Consider the following 20,816-nt stretch of genomic DNA (forward strand, 5'->3'; position numbering starts at 1 on the left):
TTCCTGAGGTATGGAGGTGATGGCAATGCTCAGTACAAAGAACAGATTTGTCACATGACCAGTAATTTTCCTGACTCATAAGCCAGTGCTACACAACATAGCAAAATAACTTTAAACCAGACCCAGAAATGATAAAGAGCACAACGGGAACACGTGTAGTAAGTAATGTGCTATACAACACATTTCTGAAAACAAGCCCAACAGACCTGAGATCCAAAATGTCGACCTTGTGATCAGCAACTATTAAACTGGTCTAATGCTTATAACAATTTAAATTTAGCACTCTGTGGTAAGATCTGTCATTATCTCAACACTTTGTGCCTCACACCGTGTGCCAAAAAGACTTCTGTGGTTTAACGTGGCAGTTTGAGTACATGGAATTATTTGAAGTGGTCCAGAGGAGGGCCACAAAGATGACCAACAGGCTGGAGCACTTCTGCTATGAAGGCGTGCTGAGAGAACTGGTACTACTCAGCACCCGAGAAACCTTAGGGCAACCTACCAGTGCTTAGAGAGGACCTACAGGAAAGCTGGGGAGGCAGTCTTTGTCTGGGGGTGTAGTGATAGGACAAGAAGTAATGACTTCAAACTAGAAGAGGGCAGGTTTAAATTAGATATATGGAAGAAATTCTTTCCTCTGAGGATGGTGAGGCATTGGAACGGGTTTCCTGGAAAAGCTGTGAATGTCCCATCCCTGGAAGTGTTCAAGAACAGATTGAAATGAGTTTTGAGCAACCAGGTCTAGTAGGAGGATGGTTGGAATAAGAGGATCTTTAAGGTCCCTTCCAACCCAAACCATTCTATGACTCTATGAACCTATGTTTCTATGATTACCTGTGACACTGCTACCATTGTCCTTGTGAAGCCCATAATGTCTCTCCTCAGAGACTTTAACCAAGATTTTTGGTTAGTCCAGCTGGCATCCTGTTTCAAGTGGTGTCCCCCAGGGGTCGGTACTGGGACCTATCTTGTTTAATGTCTTTACTGATGACCTAGATGAGGGGATTGAGTGTTCCCTCACTAAATCTGCAGATGACACCAAGTTGGGAGGTAGTGACGATCCATATGAGGGAAGGGTGGCCTTTCAGAGGGATCAGGATAGGCTGGATTGCTGGGTTGAGGTGAATGGGATGAGGTTCAACAAGGCCAAGTGCAGGGTCCTGCACTTTGGCCACAATAACTCCATGCAATGCTATAGGCTTGGGGCAGAGTGGCTAGAAGACTGTGAAGAGGAAAAGGACCTGGGAGTGTTGATGGATGCTCGGCTGAACATGAGCCAGCCATGTGCCCAGGTGCACAAGAAGGCCAAGGGCATTCTGGCCTGTATTAGAAATAGCGAAGCAGGAGCAGGGAGGTGATCATCCTCCTGTACTCGGCTCTTGTGAGGCCGCACCTCGAGCACTGTGTTCAGTTTTGGGCCCTTCATTAGAAGAAAGACATCGAGGTCCTGGAACATGTTCAAAGAAGGGCAACCAAACTGTTGAGGGGGCTGGAGCACAGGTCTTATGAGAAGCAGCTGAGGGAACTGAGATTATTTACCTTGGCTCAGGGGAGACTTCACTGCACTCTACAACTTCCTGAAGAGAGGATGTGATGATGTGGGGGTCAGCCTCTTCTCTCAGATAACTAATGATAGGACTCAAGGAAATGGCCACAAGTTGTGCCTGGGGATGTTTAGATTAGATATCACAGAAAAACTTTTTCTCTCAAAGAATAGTCAGGCACTGAAATGGTCTGCCCAGGGAGGTGGAGGAGTCACCGACCTTCGCAGTGCTCAAGAAGCACCAGGACAAGGTGCTAGGAAATATGATTTAGTAACTTAGTGGGTAGTGTTAGTGATAAGAAGGTTGGACTAAATGATCCTGTAGGTCCTTCCCAACTTTGTGTTTCTCTGATTTCTATGACTATCATAGGACAAGGGAAATGGTTCTAAACTTCAAGAGGGTAGTAACAATAATATTAAAATGCTCTATTTAACCCTAGACTTCCAGCCTGACCTAAACCAAACCTTAAACCATAATGTTTGCCCATACCCTAACTTGACACCACAAAAAATGATTCTCTCCCTTAACACCTATTCCCATTCTCACTGCATGGCAGGACACCTCAGGCATGACAAGCAGGGATCATTTCACCCCTCTGAACACCCTTCATCTATTTCTTTTAGGAGCTGAGAAAGAAACATCTTGCTCATTCATGTGTTAACAAGGGGGAGGGGGATCACACTGGTCTAAAAGTGTTTCCATGAAGGGAATGGGATGCTAAGACACCATTCATTGAATTTTCTAGCTGTTCAGATCCTCTACCCATACACAAATCTCTTCTTCCTCTTTCTCATGACCAGTTTGTTTACTGGGATGTAGAACAACCTCATCACTATGCTGGTGCCTGCCAACAAGCACCTGCAGATGCCCATGGCCTTCTTCCTGTGGGAGATTTATCCTCCTTGCAGAGCTCTAGCACCCTGCGCCAGATGCTGGCCAGCTTCCTGGCTGGGGACAGCACCCCCTTTGCTCACAGAGGTGGCAGCACTCTCAGCTGCACCTCCTGCATGACCGCAGTGCTTCCTGCTGGGGGCCATGTCCTATGATCAGCCCTGGGCTGTATGCCACCCCTGTTCTCTGCAAGGCTTGGGAAGTGGAAGGTCTGACTCCAGAAGGCAGCTGTACCTGAACCAGGGGAATTTCTCTCATGTACAGGAATTCTTTCTTCTCCGCCCAGCTACAGTTCTGTGGCCCCAGTGTCATAGACACCTTCTGTGGTTTTGCAACATTTCTGGAGCTCTCCTGCAATGCCACAGTGATACTCATGGTCTTTCCTTTCATAATCTACATTTTGGATCCAATCTTCCTCTTCCCTCTCACGCAGTTTTCATGTGTGTGTGTCCTGTGCTGGCAGGCCCAAGGCCTGACCCACTGTCCTAACTGAAACCAGGACACCCACCTGCTCTTCTGTCCTCAGTGTCACTGTTTTGTATGACTTCATCACTCTCCATGTGAAGCACAGAACAGCCCTCCTTAGAGATTGTAACCAAGCACTTTCGGAAACCTTCATTATCCCCCTGGTCAATCCTAGGGTTGCTTAGAGGTAGTATGGGAAGGGTGAGAGATGTGCTGGTGAAGCTGCAGACGTTGTCATAAGACGTATCTCAAACACCTTGGAAAGGACAGATTGATCAAAAAGATGTTCCTCAGGACTCAGAAAAGGCAGATGTTAAACCCGTCTTCTACTAAGAGGGTGAGCAGAAGGATGATTAGGCCTAACCAAGGATTAAAATGCCAGCCTTAACCCTAGCCCCCAAACAAGAACTAAACAAAACCCTAACCTAAAAAGCTTACTGTTCCCCTGTACCTTCAGCAGGCATCTTGAGCAGAACACCAAACCCTCTGTCAAAGCCCTACCATTCCCTTAACCCTAGAAGGTGACCTCTAATCCCTAAATGTTACAATAAACACCTAACCCGCAAAGCTCTCCAACAAGACACAGCACATCTCATCTTCAACATCCCCTAACTTCAGCTGCTTGTCCCCTTAGGGCAGCACAGGGACTGTGAGGTCCTGCAGCAGTCCCACAGCAGTGGAAGAGTCATATGAGGTGAAAGGTATGTGATCAGATCCAAGGACACAAGGAGGAGATGGATGGGAATGCTGGGATGAGGTCAGGTGTGCCTCTGGATCTCCTACCCCAGCAGGAGGAATGTGACTGTGGCAGTGACTGTGAAGTCACTTCTGTCTCTGCAGTTGATTCGGCAGCAGCAGGAACGTGCCACGGAAAGGGACTGTGAGGTCACTTCTTTCTGGAGGTGGCAGGTCACCCTTGACATAGACCTGGGATCTGCACTTTTGGGCTGACAGCTGGCAGTGGCCCTGCTAGGCCAGCAGAAGGCACCTGCTTGGCATGCTGACTGGGGGATCCCCTCTGCCTCCAGAGCCAGGAGGACCCAGGATGAAAGAAGGCCCCAACATGGGTTGTCCTGTCCCTTCTGCTTGAGTCCATGAGTGGGCAGCAGGAGGCACAAGGCTTGGCTGTGTCTAGCCAAGAAGCTGCAAGGCCAGCAGCAGGCCCCTGGCTTGGAAGGTGCTGCTGAGGTGACTTGTGTGTGGTTGGCTGAGAGGCCGCAAGGAGCCTGCTGGGTTGGGATGCCTACTTCAGGAGTGGTTTCCACACTGATGGAGCTTTCTTTGGTAGTAGGAAAGAGCAGGAAAGAAAAGACTGCTACAAAGTGCACCTTAGAAGTTTTGCTCTGGCCATGTCATGGAAGAAATATCCAGAGGAACAACTGGTCTTCCTGCTACAGACTGGGGCAAAGAAGGAATTAAGTACTTAAGCAGTTAACTTATCTCTAGATCATCACCAGATTTCCACCACATCTAATAAAGGATGATAATTCTCCTTAATTCTCCTTTATTTAAAGTATTTCTATAAGCAGGGTTTACTGTCTTTGACAGTCATAGCCGGATTGAGCTCCAGCTGGGTTTTGGCCCTTCTAACTTTGACCTGCACAGACCCGTAACATTCAGGACACAGCTCCAAACTGACAGCATGCATGGGAATGAAGAAGAGAAAAAGTAGAATATGGCAGCCTTCCGCCCAATACCTATCTGTGACTCTGTGTTGCAGTTCCATTCAACTGGTTACTCCTACATTATCCAAATGTTCCCTGCAGCTCGTGATGCTGCTATCTTGTCAGAGAGAGCACATGAAGGTTGAACTGTCTGTCTGCAGCCATGAATGGCTGACAGAATGAAGCATCAGTGACAAGGAACCTTGGGAAACTGCAGAATTTTGCCTATAGAAATCTCTTGTTGTTTACAAGGAGATGAGCCTTGTTCTTCACCAAAAGAGGAATAACCCCAGGCGTCACGGCAGACTGGGACGCTGCTGAGTGAGCAGTGCACAGGAGGAGGAGGGCCTGGGCACCACGAGGAATGCCATAAGAGCAGTGGTGCCTGCTCACCAGGAACCAGGCCAGCTTCCTGCAGAAATGCCTTATGAGGAGCAGGAACACCAATAAGACCTGAGTTATCCGATTCACCTCAGATCCAGTCTGGCACCACAGAGAAGAGGGTCTGCAGCCCTCAGGAAAAGAGGTACATTTCCAGGAGTCCATGAGAGAGCCTGGTGTGAAGAGGATTAAGGGCTCTACCAAGGCTCAAAGTCCCAACAGGACCCAGGTCTTTGTGTCCATGGCTATGGCTGTTGTCTATGCCACTGACACTGATTAGGAGACAGCTGATCGTTAAAGCACCAGGGCCTCATTGCCTCCTCGCCCCCAACCATGAAGCAGGCAGTACACGTACCATTCTCCTGCACTTGGCAATGCACATCCCCATGTCCTACTGCCCCACAAAGAGCCCTGAGTAACCTGTCAAGGAGAAGGATCTCACTTCCGAAGCACTTGGAGTCGAGGCCTGGCCCTTGTGCTTGGTGACACACATCCAGTTTTCCTACACATCAGTGTCACCTTCACATTGCCTTTGTCTCCTTGTCCTCAATGCCTCCACTGTTCTGCTCTAATGAGCTCCAAGGGAGGCTGTGTGAGTGCTGGCCCTCAGGGGGACACTGCAGGAAACTTGCCTCTGACTTGGACTTCTGGAGAGATGTCTTCAATTGTCTCTGAGTGCCTGAGGTTCATAGGCTCATCAGCAAAGCCCCCAGAGGGGTGATTCCAGTGCCTTGGGCTGGTGCTGTGCTGCTGAGCTGGGCTGGGCTCATGGGACAGAGAGAGCTCGTGGCAAGAGGGCCGTGGGGCAGAGAGACAGCTGTGGCCAGGAGCAGCTCCTCTGCACAGCGCAGCAGGGTTGGGGGCTCTGACTGCAGCTGGCACACAGAGAGGAGAGAAGGAGAGAGGGCTTGGAGGCACTGAGGAGCACAACAACAGAGAGCAGCATGTGGCAGGACACATTTGCAGGTTCTTAACACCATGAGTCTCTGGCAACATGGCAGTGCAGCTGGGTTTGCCAGAGGGGTCTCCTACAGCTGGCACAGCCTAAGCCTGTAAAACCTCTGTCCCAATTGTTCTCTGTTCGCAATGCTTTAGATAATGGCATTATGACGGCATTTCAAGAGGAAGATCGATGCTTAGCTTATCTGAAGGGTAAGGCTTTTTCTCCAGTCTGTTCTTTCAGACTCCTGCAGTAGAGGGGAGGCAGATTTCATGGTAATGGACTGTCAGGATTGTATAGGACACTGAGACTCCTGGAGCATTGGATTGAGAAATCAGTATGTCAGTGATGAAATTTGTTAAGTACCTTCCCAAACATCATCTCGTGGACTGCATCAAGATCATATTGTGGTCCTCACAAGTTTTATCCTAGCTGATCATTAGGAGATACAAAAGCCATGATACCCGCTCTCTTTGAGAGGTGTCTGCAAGTCAAAGCAGAGCACAGATCATTTGCAATGAGCAGAAGCTGCCTCCTCTGCAGGCAGAGCTGCAGCACAGGAGGTTCTGCTGAGTGTCCGTCTGTCCCTCCCTGGCCTTGCCTCCCCTGGCAGCAGCACGCTGGCATTCCTCCTGGCTTCTCCAGCTGGCCGTGCTGCTGCTGGTCTTGTTCCCAGGCTGGCTGGGGATGGGGGTTTCACATGCCCATGGGGTGAGTCCTCGGTGTGCTTGGGGGAAGGGGAGTACGGGGACAGGGTGAGGAGTCTGTAGATGTGCACTTTGAGCCTGGATTCCTCTGCTCTCAGCAGTGTCTTTGTTCTTTTCAGTCAAATATGTGAGTAGAACTTTCCTGCAGCTCTCACAGGGCAGCTGAGGCTGTACTTCATGGACAGACTGGCTGTCCTCCCTGAAGAACTCTGTGCACTTAAGTGACAGTCCTTTTTTCTCTGATGATGATCTGCAAGGATTCACTTTGAGTTCAGCAGAAATAACCAGGGTTTGTGACTTGGAAACACTCCTCAGGAGTGGTGGGACAGCTGAAACAAAAAATCAAAATCAAAATAAAATAAAATAAAATAAAATAAAATAAAATAATATAAAATAAAAAAGGCTCCACAGCTCTGCTCTGCAGTTTGTTGAACAGGGAGCAACACTGGAGCAAAATATTTTGAGATCACAAAGGAAGTGAAACCAACATTCCCCCATGTTCCTCTTCAGCTCTTGCTGTAGGACAGGACTGACTCCTGCACTGCCCATAGTAAAGCCTCCTGTTCCAACAGACACCCTCGGGAAGAATGAATCAGGACACATGAAAGGGATCTGCCAAATGTCTGCCAGAAAGTGCACAATATTCGTGATGATTTTAAATGAGAAATGGAATTTGTTTTCCTCTGATACGTTTCTTGAACTTTATTACTCTCCTCATCCTTATTCAGGACCACATCCCCAAAAAAGCAGATGTCCAACAGCAGCTCCATCACTGAGTTCCTCCTGCTGGCATTTGCAGACATGCGTGAGCTGCAGTTCCTGCACTTCGCACTCTTCCTGGGCATCTACCTGGCTGCCCTCCTGGGAAACGGCCTCATCCTCAGCGCCGTAGCCTGCCACCACCGCCTCCACACCCCCATGTACTTCTTCCTCCTCAACCTCGCCCTCCTCGACCTGGGCTGCATCTCCACCACTCTGCCCAAAGCCATGGCCAATGCCCTCTGGGACACCAGGGCCATCTCCTATCAAGGCTGTGCTGCACAGGTCTTCTTTTTTGTCTTCTTCTTTGGTTCAGAGTTTTTTCTTCTCACCATCATGGCCTATGACCGCTACGTTGCCATCTGCAAGCCCCTGCACTACGGGAGCCTCCTGGGCAGCAGAGCTTGTGCCCAGATGGCAGCAGCTGCCTGGGGCAGTGGCTTTCTCAATGCTGTCCTGCACACAGCCAACACATTTTCCCTGCCCCTCTGCCACGGCAATGCTGTGGACCAGTTCTTCTGTGAAATCCCCCAGATCCTCAAGCTCTCCTGCTCAAATGCCTACCTCAGGGAAGTTGCGGTACTTTTCTTTACTCTTTGTTCAGTCTTTGGTTGTTTCATTTTCATTGTGTTGTCCTATGTGCAGATCTTCAGGGCAGTGCTGAGGATGCCCTCTGAGCAGGGCAAGCACAAAGCCTTTTCCACGTGCCTCCCTCACCTGGCCGTGGTCTCCCTGTTTGTCAGCACTACCATATTTGCCTACCTGAAGCCCCCGTCATTCTCCTCTCCATCCCTGGACCTTGTTGTGGCAGTTCTGTACTCGGTGGTGCCACCAGCAGTGAACCCCCTCATCTACAGCATTAGGAACCAGCAGCTCAAGAATGCTCTGATTAAAATTGTTTTTTTACATGCTTCTTAAGCATCAGTGATGTGGTCATTATTATTGTCATAATACATTATGTTTAATAAAAACATTAATTGGACTGAGAAGTTATTTGGGAATATGAGGGGACAATTATTATTATTATTCTTTAACAATTTTAAATATGATTTATATTTGAATAATGGAATTTTTAACCTTCAACATGTTAATTTATTTACTTTAACCCACTCATCTCATGTACCTGTAGAGCTAGGTTTCCGCCATGAATATAGACAATAAGGAAGGCATCCAAAATGCATTCAGAATGTCACTGGTCAGAGGTCCTCTCTCCTCTGGAGCTGGGGGAGCAGCCCCAGCACGCAGGAGGGGCTCGGGGCCAAGAGCCCAGCTGCCACATGCAGGAGAAGCCCCGGTGGCCCTCAGGGCTTCCCCTCACTGCCCGCTGGGCTCTGCCTCTCTGCTGCCTTCGGGTCGGGGCTGCTGCTTGCCTGGAGCCATGGCCATGACCATCAGCAGGACATGGCCTTGTCACTGCTGCTCCCTTTGACTTCCTCATTGTTCTCTTGTGCTTTCACATTCAACTAAGTCTTGAGATCTCATGTATCTTGCTGACAATCTTGTTGTCTGTACAGTGGCATCTCTTTCATTGCACAGCTCTTCCAAAGCTGGTGCTAGAAATATACCCAAGGAACTGCTGCATGAACGGGCCTCTTGCTTTTCTGGCCTTCACTGTGGATGAGAATTTCAGAGTGCTCAGTGTAGTGCTGGACTGGGAGCTCCCTTCTTGGCTGGCCATGGCTCAGCAAACAATAACTGGCCTTGACTGGCCTGGGACTGTCCCAGCAGTGCTTAGTCTGATGGCAAATGGCAACCTGGAGAGGAATGTGGAGCTGCTCTGTGGCTGGGCCAGGAATCTTGTGCTGGCCTGGGGAGCGGGGCTGGACCTGTGGGGCACAGGCACTGTGTGCTGGGGATCTGCCAGGCAAGAGAGCAGGGCTCCTGCAGCTTCACGGACCTCCACCTCCTGAGCTGGGGCTGGCCCCAGTACAGGGGCTGCTGGGGAGGCCCAGAGCCGCCTTTGTGCCAGCAGCTGCAGTGTCTTGCGATGGGCTGGGGCTGTGGTGGCCGTGCCCAGAGCCCTGCAGCAGCCTGCGGTGGGCACTGCCCTGGGACCAGACCAGCCTGGGCTGCTGGGCTGAGGAGAGGGCAGGGAGCTGGGGAGAGGTGGGCAGGGGCTGGGCTGGGCTGGGCAGTGCCCGGCAGAGGGCAACAGCAGCGTCAGGGAGCGGTGGCAGCATGCAGGGGAGGGCTCCCAGCAGGGCTTGGTGCTGCAGAGCCAGGGCTGTGCCAAGGGAGCCCAGAGCTGCAGGGGCAGGGGAGAGGAGGCCGAGAACCAGGGCGGCTGCTGCAGGGGCAGGGAGCTCAGCATGGCCCTTGCAGCCTCCTGCCCTGGGCCTGCCTTTCCTCTTGGCCTCGGTCCTCGCCTTGGCTCTGCTGGCAGGAGCACTCTTGGCATGCACTTCCTGGCCTCCCCTCACCTGCGCACAGCTGCTGCCCACTCCGGCTGCTGCCACAAACGTGTCCTCACAAGCAGCACCATCCCTTGGGCTGCTTCTCCTGGCCTCACCCACCCCACTGCCTTGATTCCTCGTCTCTGCTGGGCCCCACCTTCCACACCCGAATGCATCCCTTTGCTATCAACACTCTCTCCACTGCACCATGGAATGACAGTGCCATGGTGGGACGTGTTTCCAGTGTGCTGTCTACCAGACACAGTAATAAATATGACGAGCAGGACTAGAGGGGTCCTCCTTCCAGCCAGGGGGAAGCAGGGAGGAAAGGGACAATGGGATTTACTGGAATGGGTATATTTAATGGCCGGGTACATCAGACCCACAAATGTATCAGGCTCTACTGGACACCGGTGCCCAGAGTACCCTGATGCCATCAAGCTAAAAAGAGGTAGAACACACCTGTATTTCTGGAGTGATAGGGGAATCCCAAGAGATAACTGTACTGGAGGCTGAAGTGAGTCTAACTGGGAAGGAATGGCAAAAGCACCCGATTGGGACTGGTCCAGAGGCTATGTGCATCCTCGGCATAGACTGTCTCAGAAGAGGGAACTTCAAAGTTCCAAGAGGGCACCACCAGTGGGGCTTTGGCAGAGCTGTCTTGGAGACAAAGGACATGAAACAGTTGTCTACATTGCTTGGCCTTCCACAGAATCCTTCTGTTGTGGGTTTGCTGAGGGTTGAAGAACAGCAGGTGCCAATGGCTACCATGGTGGCGCACCTGAGGCAGCATCGTGGTAACCTAGACTCCCTGATTGCCATCCATGAGCTGGGTCATCGACTGGAGAGCCAAGGTGTAGATGCAGAGCTTGGGAGCGTGCTTTAGGGATGGACTTGTCAGCACTAAGGTAAAGTTGCCTGACCTGGGTTACACATCCCAGAGTAGTGTCAGGCACAATGCAATTCTTTTTACCTTCTGCATCTATAGCACAGGAAGAAGGACTTTGCCCTACTCTATTGACTGGGCAGGTCTTTTCACATTACTCAATTTAGGTTTCCGTGGCTGAAAGAGAACAATTTCCCAAAAGAGGCAAAGGTCATGGGTACATCTAAAGCCACTTGAAGATATATTTTTTTACTTTTCATCCTGAGGTTTTGACAGAAGACACAAGAGAACCATGTCCAGTTGTCTAATAAGATTTAACCAGAATTTCTCAAGTTCTGATGGTCATTTCAACTTTTTTATTATTTTATTTTATTTATTATTTTATTTTATTTTATTTTATTTTATTTTATTTTATTTTATTTTATTTTATTTTATTTTATTTTATTTTATTTTATTTTATTTTATTTTATTTTATTTTATTATTTCCTTCATTATTTTACCCAAGGAATGCCTGACTTGTCTTTGAAAAGGTTTCATGCGCTGAGCTTGGCTGCAGTTACAGGGACAAAGACCACTGCTGGCAGTAGAGGTTTCAGACCTCCAGACTCTGCTTTTCTCTGCTCCCTATTGAAGTCTCCAAAGAAGTTTCCTTGGACCAATAGCAATAGAAGAATGATGCTGAAAACTCAAATGCAGCAAAATTTAGCCTTTAAAACAAGAAAAGATATGTACTAGGTGCTTTTTGAAATCTTCTTCCTTAAGAATATCACACAAGCTCTGTAATTAGCTGTACAAGTTTTGAAGTCATGAAGAAAAGTATTGAAGAGATCTTAGGAGTTTCTTCAATTTAATGAGTTCCATGGTGTATTTACATGCACAGTCAATGAAGCTCAGGTACTGAGCTTCATGGACTGTGCACCAAAATATACCATGGAACTCCTCAGAGAGGAGAGCGATGCAATTGCTTAAGAATGTAAAGTCAGAAGGAAAAGTCAAAGTGACTTGGAGTATTAATGGGCCCCACTGAGGGCTGTTAGTAAGACAACTTCCCCAGGGACTTGTTAGGGCACATAACTGGAAGCCATGATTGCTGACAGGCAAAGGCAGTGTGCTGAGAAAAGTCTTGGTTTCCTTTGACGAAGCAGAAGGGCCAAGGCCTGACCCCAGCTACTGGAGGCGAGATCCTGTACCCCATGTCTGGCTCAGGGCTTTTCCAGGGGATCTGTGGGATGTGGTGGGCAGTGTGATGCCTTGGGAAGAACAATGGTATAACACCTCCATTTGCACAGGTTTAAGGGAGGCAATGAGGCTCCAGTGCAATGACTACTCATGTCCTCATCAGACAAAGGAACAAAAACCTCAGGGCTGTTGGGGCCTTCCCTTTTTACCAGCACCCTCTGCCTTATCCTCTGCAGGCATTCCTGTGCTATCCTACTTTTGCCCTATTTCCTTGAAGTCTGCAGACGCCCATCTCTGTTCACCACCTTGTTCTCATCCCAGCATTTCCATCATTTCACCCATGTCTCACAAACCCTCATTAGCTGTTCCTTGAAACAGAAAGCTAGGATCTGATCACACTCTTTAGTTGACTTCTGGCACCACAGCAATATACTTTGAGGGACATTTCTTCCTCCTTGTGGCCAGTGCATAACTTCCAAGGTGCACTTTGTGGCAGTTTTTTCTCTCCTGCTCTTTCCTACTACCAAAGGAAGCTCCATCAGGGTGGAAACCACTCCTGAAGTAGGCATCCTGACCCAGCAGGCTCCTTGCGGCCTCTCAGCCAGCCAGACACAAGTCACCTCAGCAGCACCTTCCAAGCCAGGGGCCTGCTGCTGGCCTTGCAGCTTCTTGGCTAGACACAGCCAAGCCTTGTGCCTGCTGCTGCCCACTCATGGACTCAAGCAGAAGGGACAGGACAACCCATCTGGGGGCCTTCTTTCTGTCCATGTCCTCCTGGGTGTGTAGGCAGAGGGGATCCCACAGTCAGCAGAATTTCTGTTTCTTCTTTCTTTTCTGTTTCTTTTGTCCAGTCATGGACTCAACAGAATTTCTATTTCTTTATTGTCTTTATCTAAACAGGAAGCCTGGTTCTATATGTACATGAGAAAATAACATAATATATATATATAAATAAATAAAATTAAATTAAAAGGTAGGAGGCTGGGAAAAAAAAATTAATCAGAAGCACTATTATTAAGAAATAGAAATACAAAAAATATATGAGATTGTCATAAACACATTTTAAACTAAAAGTACAGTTAGGTCTATTGGAATATTACTGTAACAGTGTATCCAAAGATTTTCTTCACTGTATCCTTGAGCTCCTGGTTCCTCATGCTATAGATGAGGGGGTTCAGTGCTGGAGGCACCACCGAGTACAGAAGTGCCATTATCAGGTCCAGGGATGTGGAAGAGATGGAGGGGGGCTTCAGGTAGGCAAACATGGCAGTGCTGACAAAGAGGGAAACCACGGCCAGGTGAGGGAGGCACGTGGAAAAGGCTTTGTGCCGGCCCTGCTCAGAGGGCATCCTCAGCACTGCCCTGAGGATCTGCACATAGGACAGCACAATGAAAATGAAACAACCAAAGACTGAACAAAGAGTAAAGAAAAGTACCCTAGCTTCCCTGAGGTAGGCATCTGAGCAGGAGAGCTTGAGGATGTGGGGGATTTCACAGAAGAACTGGTCCACAGCATTGCCTTGACAGAGGGGCAGGGAAAATGTGTTGGCCGTGTGCAGGACAGCATTGAGAAAGCCACTGCCCCAGGCAGCTGCTGCCATCTGGGCACAAGCTCTGCTGCCCACGAGGCTCCCGTAGTGCAGGGGCTTGCAGATGGCAACGTAGCGGTCATAGGCCATGACTGTGAGAAGAAAAAACTCTGAACCAAAGAAGAAGACAAAAAAGAAGAGTTGAGCAGCACAGCCTTGATAGGAGATGGCCCTGGTGTCCCAGAGGGCATTGGCCATGGCTCTGGGCAGAGTGGTAGAGATGCAGCTCACGTCGAGGAGGGCGAGGTTGAGGAGGAAGAAGTACATGGGGGTGTGGAGGCGGTGGTCACAGGCTACGGCAGTGAGGATGAGGCCGTTGCCCAAGAGGGCAGCCAGGTAGATGCCCAGGAAGAGCACGAAGTGCAGGAGCTGCAGCTCACGCGTGTCTGCGAATGCCAGCAGGAGGAACTCACTCACTGAGCTGATGTTGGACATTTTCTGACATTGGACACAGTTTTCTGTTGCAGAGGATAAGTCAGAACATAGTTAGTACACATTTCTCTGGCGGATACTTCTTGCAAGCCTTAGTGTACCCCCTAGCCTAGCCTCTTGCTTTGCAGGAGACCAGTTCTGAATCTCTCTTGCTTGAGCTGTGGCTGGTGCTGCCTGAGAGTGGCACTTGGAGCAGGAGCTGCTATGGGCTGCAGAGGAGTCCTTCCTTCTGTGCAGCAGGAGGGAGGCAGAAACATGGGGGACATGGAGTCCACCTGTCAGGACAATGAGATTTGCAGTACTGTTGCAAACAGCTCATCTGAATGCAGAGCAGATCTGCAGATGCCACTGCTGAACACCAGTGTTCTCAGCTGCCCTGTCACCTCTCTGAGAGCTGTAGGACCATCCCACTGTGGTGTTTCCCTGAGAAGAAACCGGAGACAGCTCAGAGCAGAGAAGTCCCAGTCCCAGTGCAGCTGGACAGAATCCTCACCTTGTCACCACGGGACTGAACAGGATCTCAGTTCTTCCCTCCTAACAAGGGGTGCAGAGGCCTCACTCCAGCTATGCACAGACTGCCATCCAGTAGCACAGACATGGTCTTACCAAGGAGGTGTCCTTTTCTTCGGGATCCTGGATAACACAAGGATGCCACAAGAGAACTGCATCCTGCTGGAGAGTAGCCTGCAATGCAGGAGGATGCCCCATAAACAGAGCTGGATATCCACAAGCTGGGGTGTCCCAGTATCCCAGCTGTACTCCCTACAGTGTCTGGTGGAGGCTTAGCCGATTGGCTCTTGTCTGACCAGGGGCAGCTGGGTTATGACACTCCAAGGGGCTTCTGCCAGACTTCCTCACCTCGCACTGCAACCCAGCAGGACTCTCAAAGCCTACTGCATTGCCCACTGCCCTCCCAGAAACAAGACCCAGCAGGAGGAGACCCTTCCAGGACCTGCAGCTGCATGGCCCTGCAGCCAGACCCTTACCTTGTCAAGGGCTGTGCAGGTTTCTCCTGCAGGCAGCTCTCAGAATCCTCCACTCCCAACTGCCTTCAGCCACTCTCTCCTTTTCTTCTCTCTGTGTCTGTGCCTCTGTGTCTCTTTCCTGCTGCGCTGTTTCCTGGGCACAGCTGTCTCTCTGCACCAGGGCCCTCTTGCCACGAGCTCTCTCTGTCCCACGAGCCTGGCCCAGCTCAGCAGCACAGCACCAGCCCAAGGCACTGCAATCACCCCTCTGGGGGCTTTGCTGATGAGCCCACGAACCTCAGGCACTCAGAGACAATTGAAGACATCTCTCCAGAAGTGCAAGTCAGAGGCAAGTTTCCTGCAGTGTCCCCCTGAGGGCCAGCACTGACACAGCCTCCCTTGGAGCTCGTTAGAGCAGAACACTGGAGGCAGTGAGGACAAGGAGACAAAGGCAATGTGAAGGTGACACTGATGTGTAGGAAACCTGGATGTGTGTCACCAAGCACAAGGGCTGGGCCTTGACCCCAAGTGCTTGGGAAGTGAGATCCTTTCCCTTCACACCTTTCACAGGGCTCTTCCTGGGCAGTAGGAGATGGCGATGTGCATGGCCAAGTGCAGGAGAATGGTACGACCCCTGTCTGCTTCATTGTTGGGGTTGAGGAGGCAACGAGGCCCTGGTGCTTTAACCTGTCTCCTGTCTCCTCACCTGTCTCCTCATAGGCCTCAGTGACAGAGACAACAGCCATAGCCATGGACACAAAGACCTGGGTCCCGCTGGGACTTTGAGCTTTGCCATAGCCCTTTATCCTCTCCACACCAGGCTGTCCTAGGGTCCCCTAGACCTGTACCTCTTTTCCTGAGGGCTGCAAACACTCTTCTGCGTGGTGCCACACTGGATCTGAGCTGATTCGGATAACTCAGACTTTCTTGGTGGCCATGCTCCTCGTAAGGCAACTCTGTAGAAAGCTGGCCTGGTTCCTGCTGAGCAGGCACCACTGCTCCTATGGCATCCCTCGTGGTGCCCAGGCCCTCCTCCTCCTGGGCGCTGCTCACTCAGCAGGGTCCCAGTCTGCCCTGATGTGTGGGGTTCCTATTGTTATGGCAAAGGACGAGGCTCGTCTCCTTGTAAATGACAAGAGATTTCTATAGGCAAAATCCTGCATTTTCTCAGGGTTCCTCGACACTGATGCTCCATTCTGTCAGCCATTCATGGCTGCAGGCAGACAGTTCAACCTTCATGTGATTGTGCTATCTCTGACAGGATAGTAGCATCAGGACTTCAGGAAAGTTTGGATAATACAGGAGTAATCACTTGAATGGAACTGCAACACAGAGTCACAGAAAAACAGTGGGTGGAAGGCTGCCAGATTCTACTTTTTCTGTTCTTCATTCTCATGCATGCTGTCAGTTTGTCTGGAGCTGTGTCCTGAATGTTAAGGGGCTGTGCAGGTCAAAGTTCAAAGGGCCAAAACCCAGCTGGAGCTCCATCTGTCTATTACTGTCAAAGACAATAAACACTGCTTATAGAAATACTTTAAATAAAGGAGGATTGAGGAGAATCATCATCCTTCATTGGACATGGGGGAAATCTGTTAATGATCTAGAGATAAGGTAAAGGCTGAGACACTTAATGCCTTCTTTGCCTTAGACTCTAGCAGCAAGACCAGTTGTTCCCCTGGATATTTCTACTTCCTTGTAGCCAGTGCCAACCATCCATGGTGCACTTTGTGGCAGTTTTTCCTCTCCTGCTGTTTCCTACTACCACAGAAAGCCCCATCAGGGTGGAAACCACTCCTGAAGTAGGCATCCTGACCCAGCAGGCTCCTTGCGGCCTCTCAGCCAACCAGACACAAGTCACCTCAGCAGCAGCTTCCAAGCCAGGGGCCTGCTGCTGGCCTTGCAGCTTCTTGGCTACACACAGCCAAGCCTTGTGCCTGCTACTGTCCAGTCATGGACTCAAGCAGAAGGGACAGGACAACCCATGTTGGGGCCTTCTTTCATCCTGGGTCCTCCTGGCTCTGGAGGCAGAGGGGATCCCCCAGTCAGCATGCCAAGCAGGTGCCTTGTGCTGGCCTAGCAGGGCCACTGCCAGATGTCAGCCCAAAAGTGCAGCTCCCAGGGAGAAGCCAAGGGTGACCTGCCACCTCCAGACACAAGTGACCTCACAGTCCCTTTGCGTGACATGTTCCTGCTGCTGCCCTATCATGTGCAGAGACAGAAGTGACCTCAGAGTCCCTGCCACAGTCACATTCCTCCTGCTGGGGCAAGAGATCCTGAGGTAGGGTTCATAGGATTCCCACCCATCTCCTCCTTGTGGCCCACAAGCTGATCAGACCCATGGCTCCTCACATTCATCTTTGAATGCCAAGCAACTGCACAGCAGCCTCACAGTTCTTCTCCTGCAACAAGGGGCCAAGCACCTGAAGTCAAGGTTCAGGAGAGGGGCTGAAGGTGATGAGGTTAATGGACAGGAACAGGGGCTTTGGGTGTTAGCTGTTCATGTATGGCATTAGGGAACAAGGCTCACCTTTCTGAGTTAGAGTTTAGGTAACATTTTAGTTGAAGACTTTTGTGTTCTGCCTGGGGTGTCAAGCCTGTGGTTAAATTATTGGCAAGCTTTGCAATTTAGGATTTTGTTCAGGTCTGCCTAGAAGTCCAGGGTTAAAGAGAGCCTTTTAATGCTAGTGTTAAGGTCAGGGATCACGGTGAGCAATAGAGGAAAGTTAAGGGAAAGAGGCTATGGGCTGAGTTTTGACTTCAAGGGAATCTTTGAGTTCAGACATTGGAGTAATGGATTCCTGTCAGGGTGTGGAGCAGCATTTAGATTTGTGACTTAAGGTTACTGATTGAAAGTGGGGAAGGGCCGCATATGACTGTTTTAGGTCACGGTTACAGCACCATCAGCATAACCTGAACCAATTTACCTCTACAAAATCCTTAATTTCTGCTGGCCAAGCCCTTATTCCCTCCCCCAAATCTCACATCTCTCCTGTCCAGCCTTCTCCTGACCTCCCCATATCAGACATCTCATTGGGATCAGCTTTCTGATGGATTTCATGATCTCAGAGTATCCATCACACCTCTGTTGGCTGCTCTATTTCTGAGAAAAGCACCACTTAAGACACGATGGAAAAGGACACAAAAGTCCATCACAGCACCCTGCACAATGTGCCCAGCAGCTCTGCAGTGCCACAAAAGTATGGTTCCTGCCTACAAGTTTTCTTTCCAGAATGGCTCCTATGGATCCAGGGTAACTTTTCCCAGACACTCACTTCCCCAGGCCACACCACTCTTGCTCGCAGGCCCAATGTGCCTCTCCAACCCTCCCTTCTGCCCCTGCAGTAGTGGCACCTCAGCGCAGCAGGTTGGTGCATCTCCAGGCTCAGGGGTGTTTCCTGAGGGCCTGCCCCGTGTGGGGAGTGGTGGGGAGGAAGAGAGCAAGGTCATCTCCTGGGGCATGGCTGAGCACAGCCCAGCCATCCCACACCATGGGCAGGCCCCTGCTCCCAGGCTGAGGCACACATGCAAGGTGGACACTTCTCCATCATCCCAGCTTCATGCAGGAACTTCAGCCCTGCCCCAGTCCCAGGAGTGACCTCGTCCTCCTACTCCATCCACAGACAGCTGCTAAAGCCCTGAGCGTCTCTGTTTCTCACAGCCTTCACCCAAGTCTTTCTCTTGGCCCTCCCCACTGCCCAGCACTGCCTCTCAGGTGCCACTCAGTGACCCTTCGGAAGGGCCTTTGGGCTTCCTCAATTGTCCTGGTGCTTATTAGCACCTTCCTGCCTCCTTCCAGAGCTTCTTGTCCATTGTGGGGACACTGATTCTGGCTGGGACAGAGTTCCTCTGCAGAGCAACCCCTGCAGTGTTGAGGGAATCTGGAAACAGCATAGATCCCACGGCCTGCTGCAGCTGAGCAAACCAAGATACCAGGATAACTGTGAGAAGCATCTATGACAGTGTTCCCACATCGCCCAACTGAGGAATGCAGGAAAATATTGTTACCAGCAGCGGGTATCAAGGATAAGGTCTACGTGACTACTAATCACAAGGGGATTGTTTTCTTGCAGGTGGGGTTGTTTTCTTCTAGTTGTTTTTCTGAGTGCTTTGACCAATAATCTTGTGTGAAACACTGTCCACCCCTGTTAAGTTCTCTATAAAAGTTAGGCTATTCGGGCAATAAAATGGAGCATGATCTGACTCTACTGGTGTCTGTCGTGCTTTCGGCCGTGCTTCCTGCAACACTGCAGTGCTGTGTTTTTAATGTGTGACCAGAGCACCGTTGGTCACCCACGGCTGTAGTCGCTGTTCTTGTGCAGTGTTTGCACAGCATCAAGGCCTTCTCTGCTTCTCACTCTGCCTCACCATCGAGTCGGCGTCCACTAGACCAGGTTGCTCAAAGTCCCATCCAACCTAGCCTTGAATACTTCCAGGGATAGGGCATCCACAGCTTCCCTGGGCAGCCTGTTCCGCTGCCTTACCACCCTCTAAGTCAATAACTTCTTTCTAATAGCTAATCTAAATCTACCCTCTTTCAGTTTAAAACCATTACCGCTACTCCTATCATGACACTGATGAAGAGTCCCTCCCCAGCTGTAGGCCCCCTATTGGTACTGGAAGGGCTCTTTAAGGTCTCCCCAGAGCCTTCTCTTGTCCAGGCTGAACAAACCCATCTTCCTCAGCATGTTCCTAGGAAAAGGGCTGCAGCCCATTGATCGTCCTCATGGCCCTCCTCTGGACTCCTTCTAATAGATACACATCCTTATTGGGGCCCCAGAGCTGAGCACAGTACTCGAGTTGTGGCCTCACAAGCCCTTCTACCAGATCAACATTCACTCCAAACTTGGTGTCATCTGCAAACTTACTGAGGGTGCACTCGATCCCCTCATCCACATCATTGATGGAGATACTGAAGAGACCTGGCCACAGTACTGGGCCCTGCGGGACACTAAGGACAGGCCTCCAACTGCATTTATTTGCATTTACCATGACTTTGGGCCAGTTTTTAACCCCACAAAGCGTACACTCATCCAAGCCTTGAGCAGCCAGTTTCTCTGGAGAATGTTGTGGGAAAAGATGGAAAAGCCTTACTGCGGTCTAGGTAGAGCACATCCACAGCCTTTCCCTCACCCACTGTGAGCATCACCTTGTCACACCTTGAGATCTGATTTGCCAAGCGGGACCTGCCTTTGACAAACCCATGCTGACTGGGCCTGATCACCTGGTTGTTCTGGAAGCGTTGTGTGATGGAATTCAAGATAATCTGCTCCAAGAGCTTCCCCAGTACCGAGTTCAGACTGACAGGCTTGTAGTTCCACGATCCTCCTTCCAGCCATTTTGTAGGTGACCATCACAGTTGCTACTCACCAGCTGACTGGGAACACCCCTGATAGCCAGGACTGCTGATAAATGATGGAAGGCAGCTTGGTGAGCACTTCTGCCAGATCCCTCAGTACCCTCGGCTATATCCCATCCAGCTCCATAGATTTGTGAACACCCTCCATGAGGGATGCCGTACGAGCAGTGGTGCCTGCTCACCAGGAACCAGGCCAGCTTCCTACAGAGCTGCCTTACACAGACTATGGCCACCAAGAGAATCGGAGTTAACAGACTAAGCTCAGATTCAGTGAGACACCACAAACAAAATGGTCTACAGGAATGGGTAAAAACGTACAGGGCTGGGATTTCCTATGACAGCCTGGTTCAGAGAAGAGCAAGGACACTGGAAAGGCTGAAAGTCCCAACAGAAACAAAATCTTTGTATCCATGGTAATGGCTGCTATCTAAGCCACTAAAGCCAATGAGGAGACATCTTGTTAAAGCACCAGGGCCTCATTGCCTCCTCACCCCCACCCATGAACCAGGCAGGGGTCGTACCATTGTCCTGCACTTGGCCATGCACATCCCCATCTCCTACTGCCCCACAAAGAGGCCTGAGTAACCTGTAAAGGAAAGGATCTCTCTTCCCAGGGTATGGGGCAAGCGCTGGGCCTTGGGCTTGGTGACACACATCCAGATTTC

At 50.3% G+C, this 20,816-nt stretch overlaps 3 protein-coding genes across 3 annotated transcripts in view; 1 reads left to right on the plus strand and 2 right to left on the minus strand.

Moving 5' to 3' along the window:
* LOC311427925 (olfactory receptor 14C36-like) overlaps positions 1-20,816 on the minus strand; it is a gene marked incomplete at both ends in the record, with an annotated part of 221,329 nt that overhangs the window by 95,446 nt on the left and 105,067 nt on the right. The window lies entirely within an intron of this gene.
* Positions 7,343-8,269, plus strand: LOC311427994 (olfactory receptor 14J1-like; the record flags this gene model as incomplete). Its single annotated transcript, XM_084539565.1, has 1 exon — positions 7,343-8,269. The coding sequence occupies one exon, from the start codon at positions 7,343-7,345 to the stop codon at positions 8,267-8,269; it is 927 nt and encodes a 308-aa protein (XP_084395691.1).
* Positions 12,895-13,833, minus strand: LOC311427995 (olfactory receptor 14C36-like; the record flags this gene model as incomplete). The annotated part of the gene is made up of 1 exon (XM_084539566.1): positions 12,895-13,833. The coding sequence occupies one exon, from the start codon at positions 13,831-13,833 to the stop codon at positions 12,895-12,897; it is 939 nt and encodes a 312-aa protein (XP_084395692.1).

Source organism: Aythya ferina (assembly GCF_964211825.1).
Source record: "Aythya ferina genome assembly, contig: HAP1_SCAFFOLD_29, whole genome shotgun sequence".
NCBI lineage: Eukaryota > Metazoa > Chordata > Aves > Anseriformes > Anatidae > Aythya > Aythya ferina.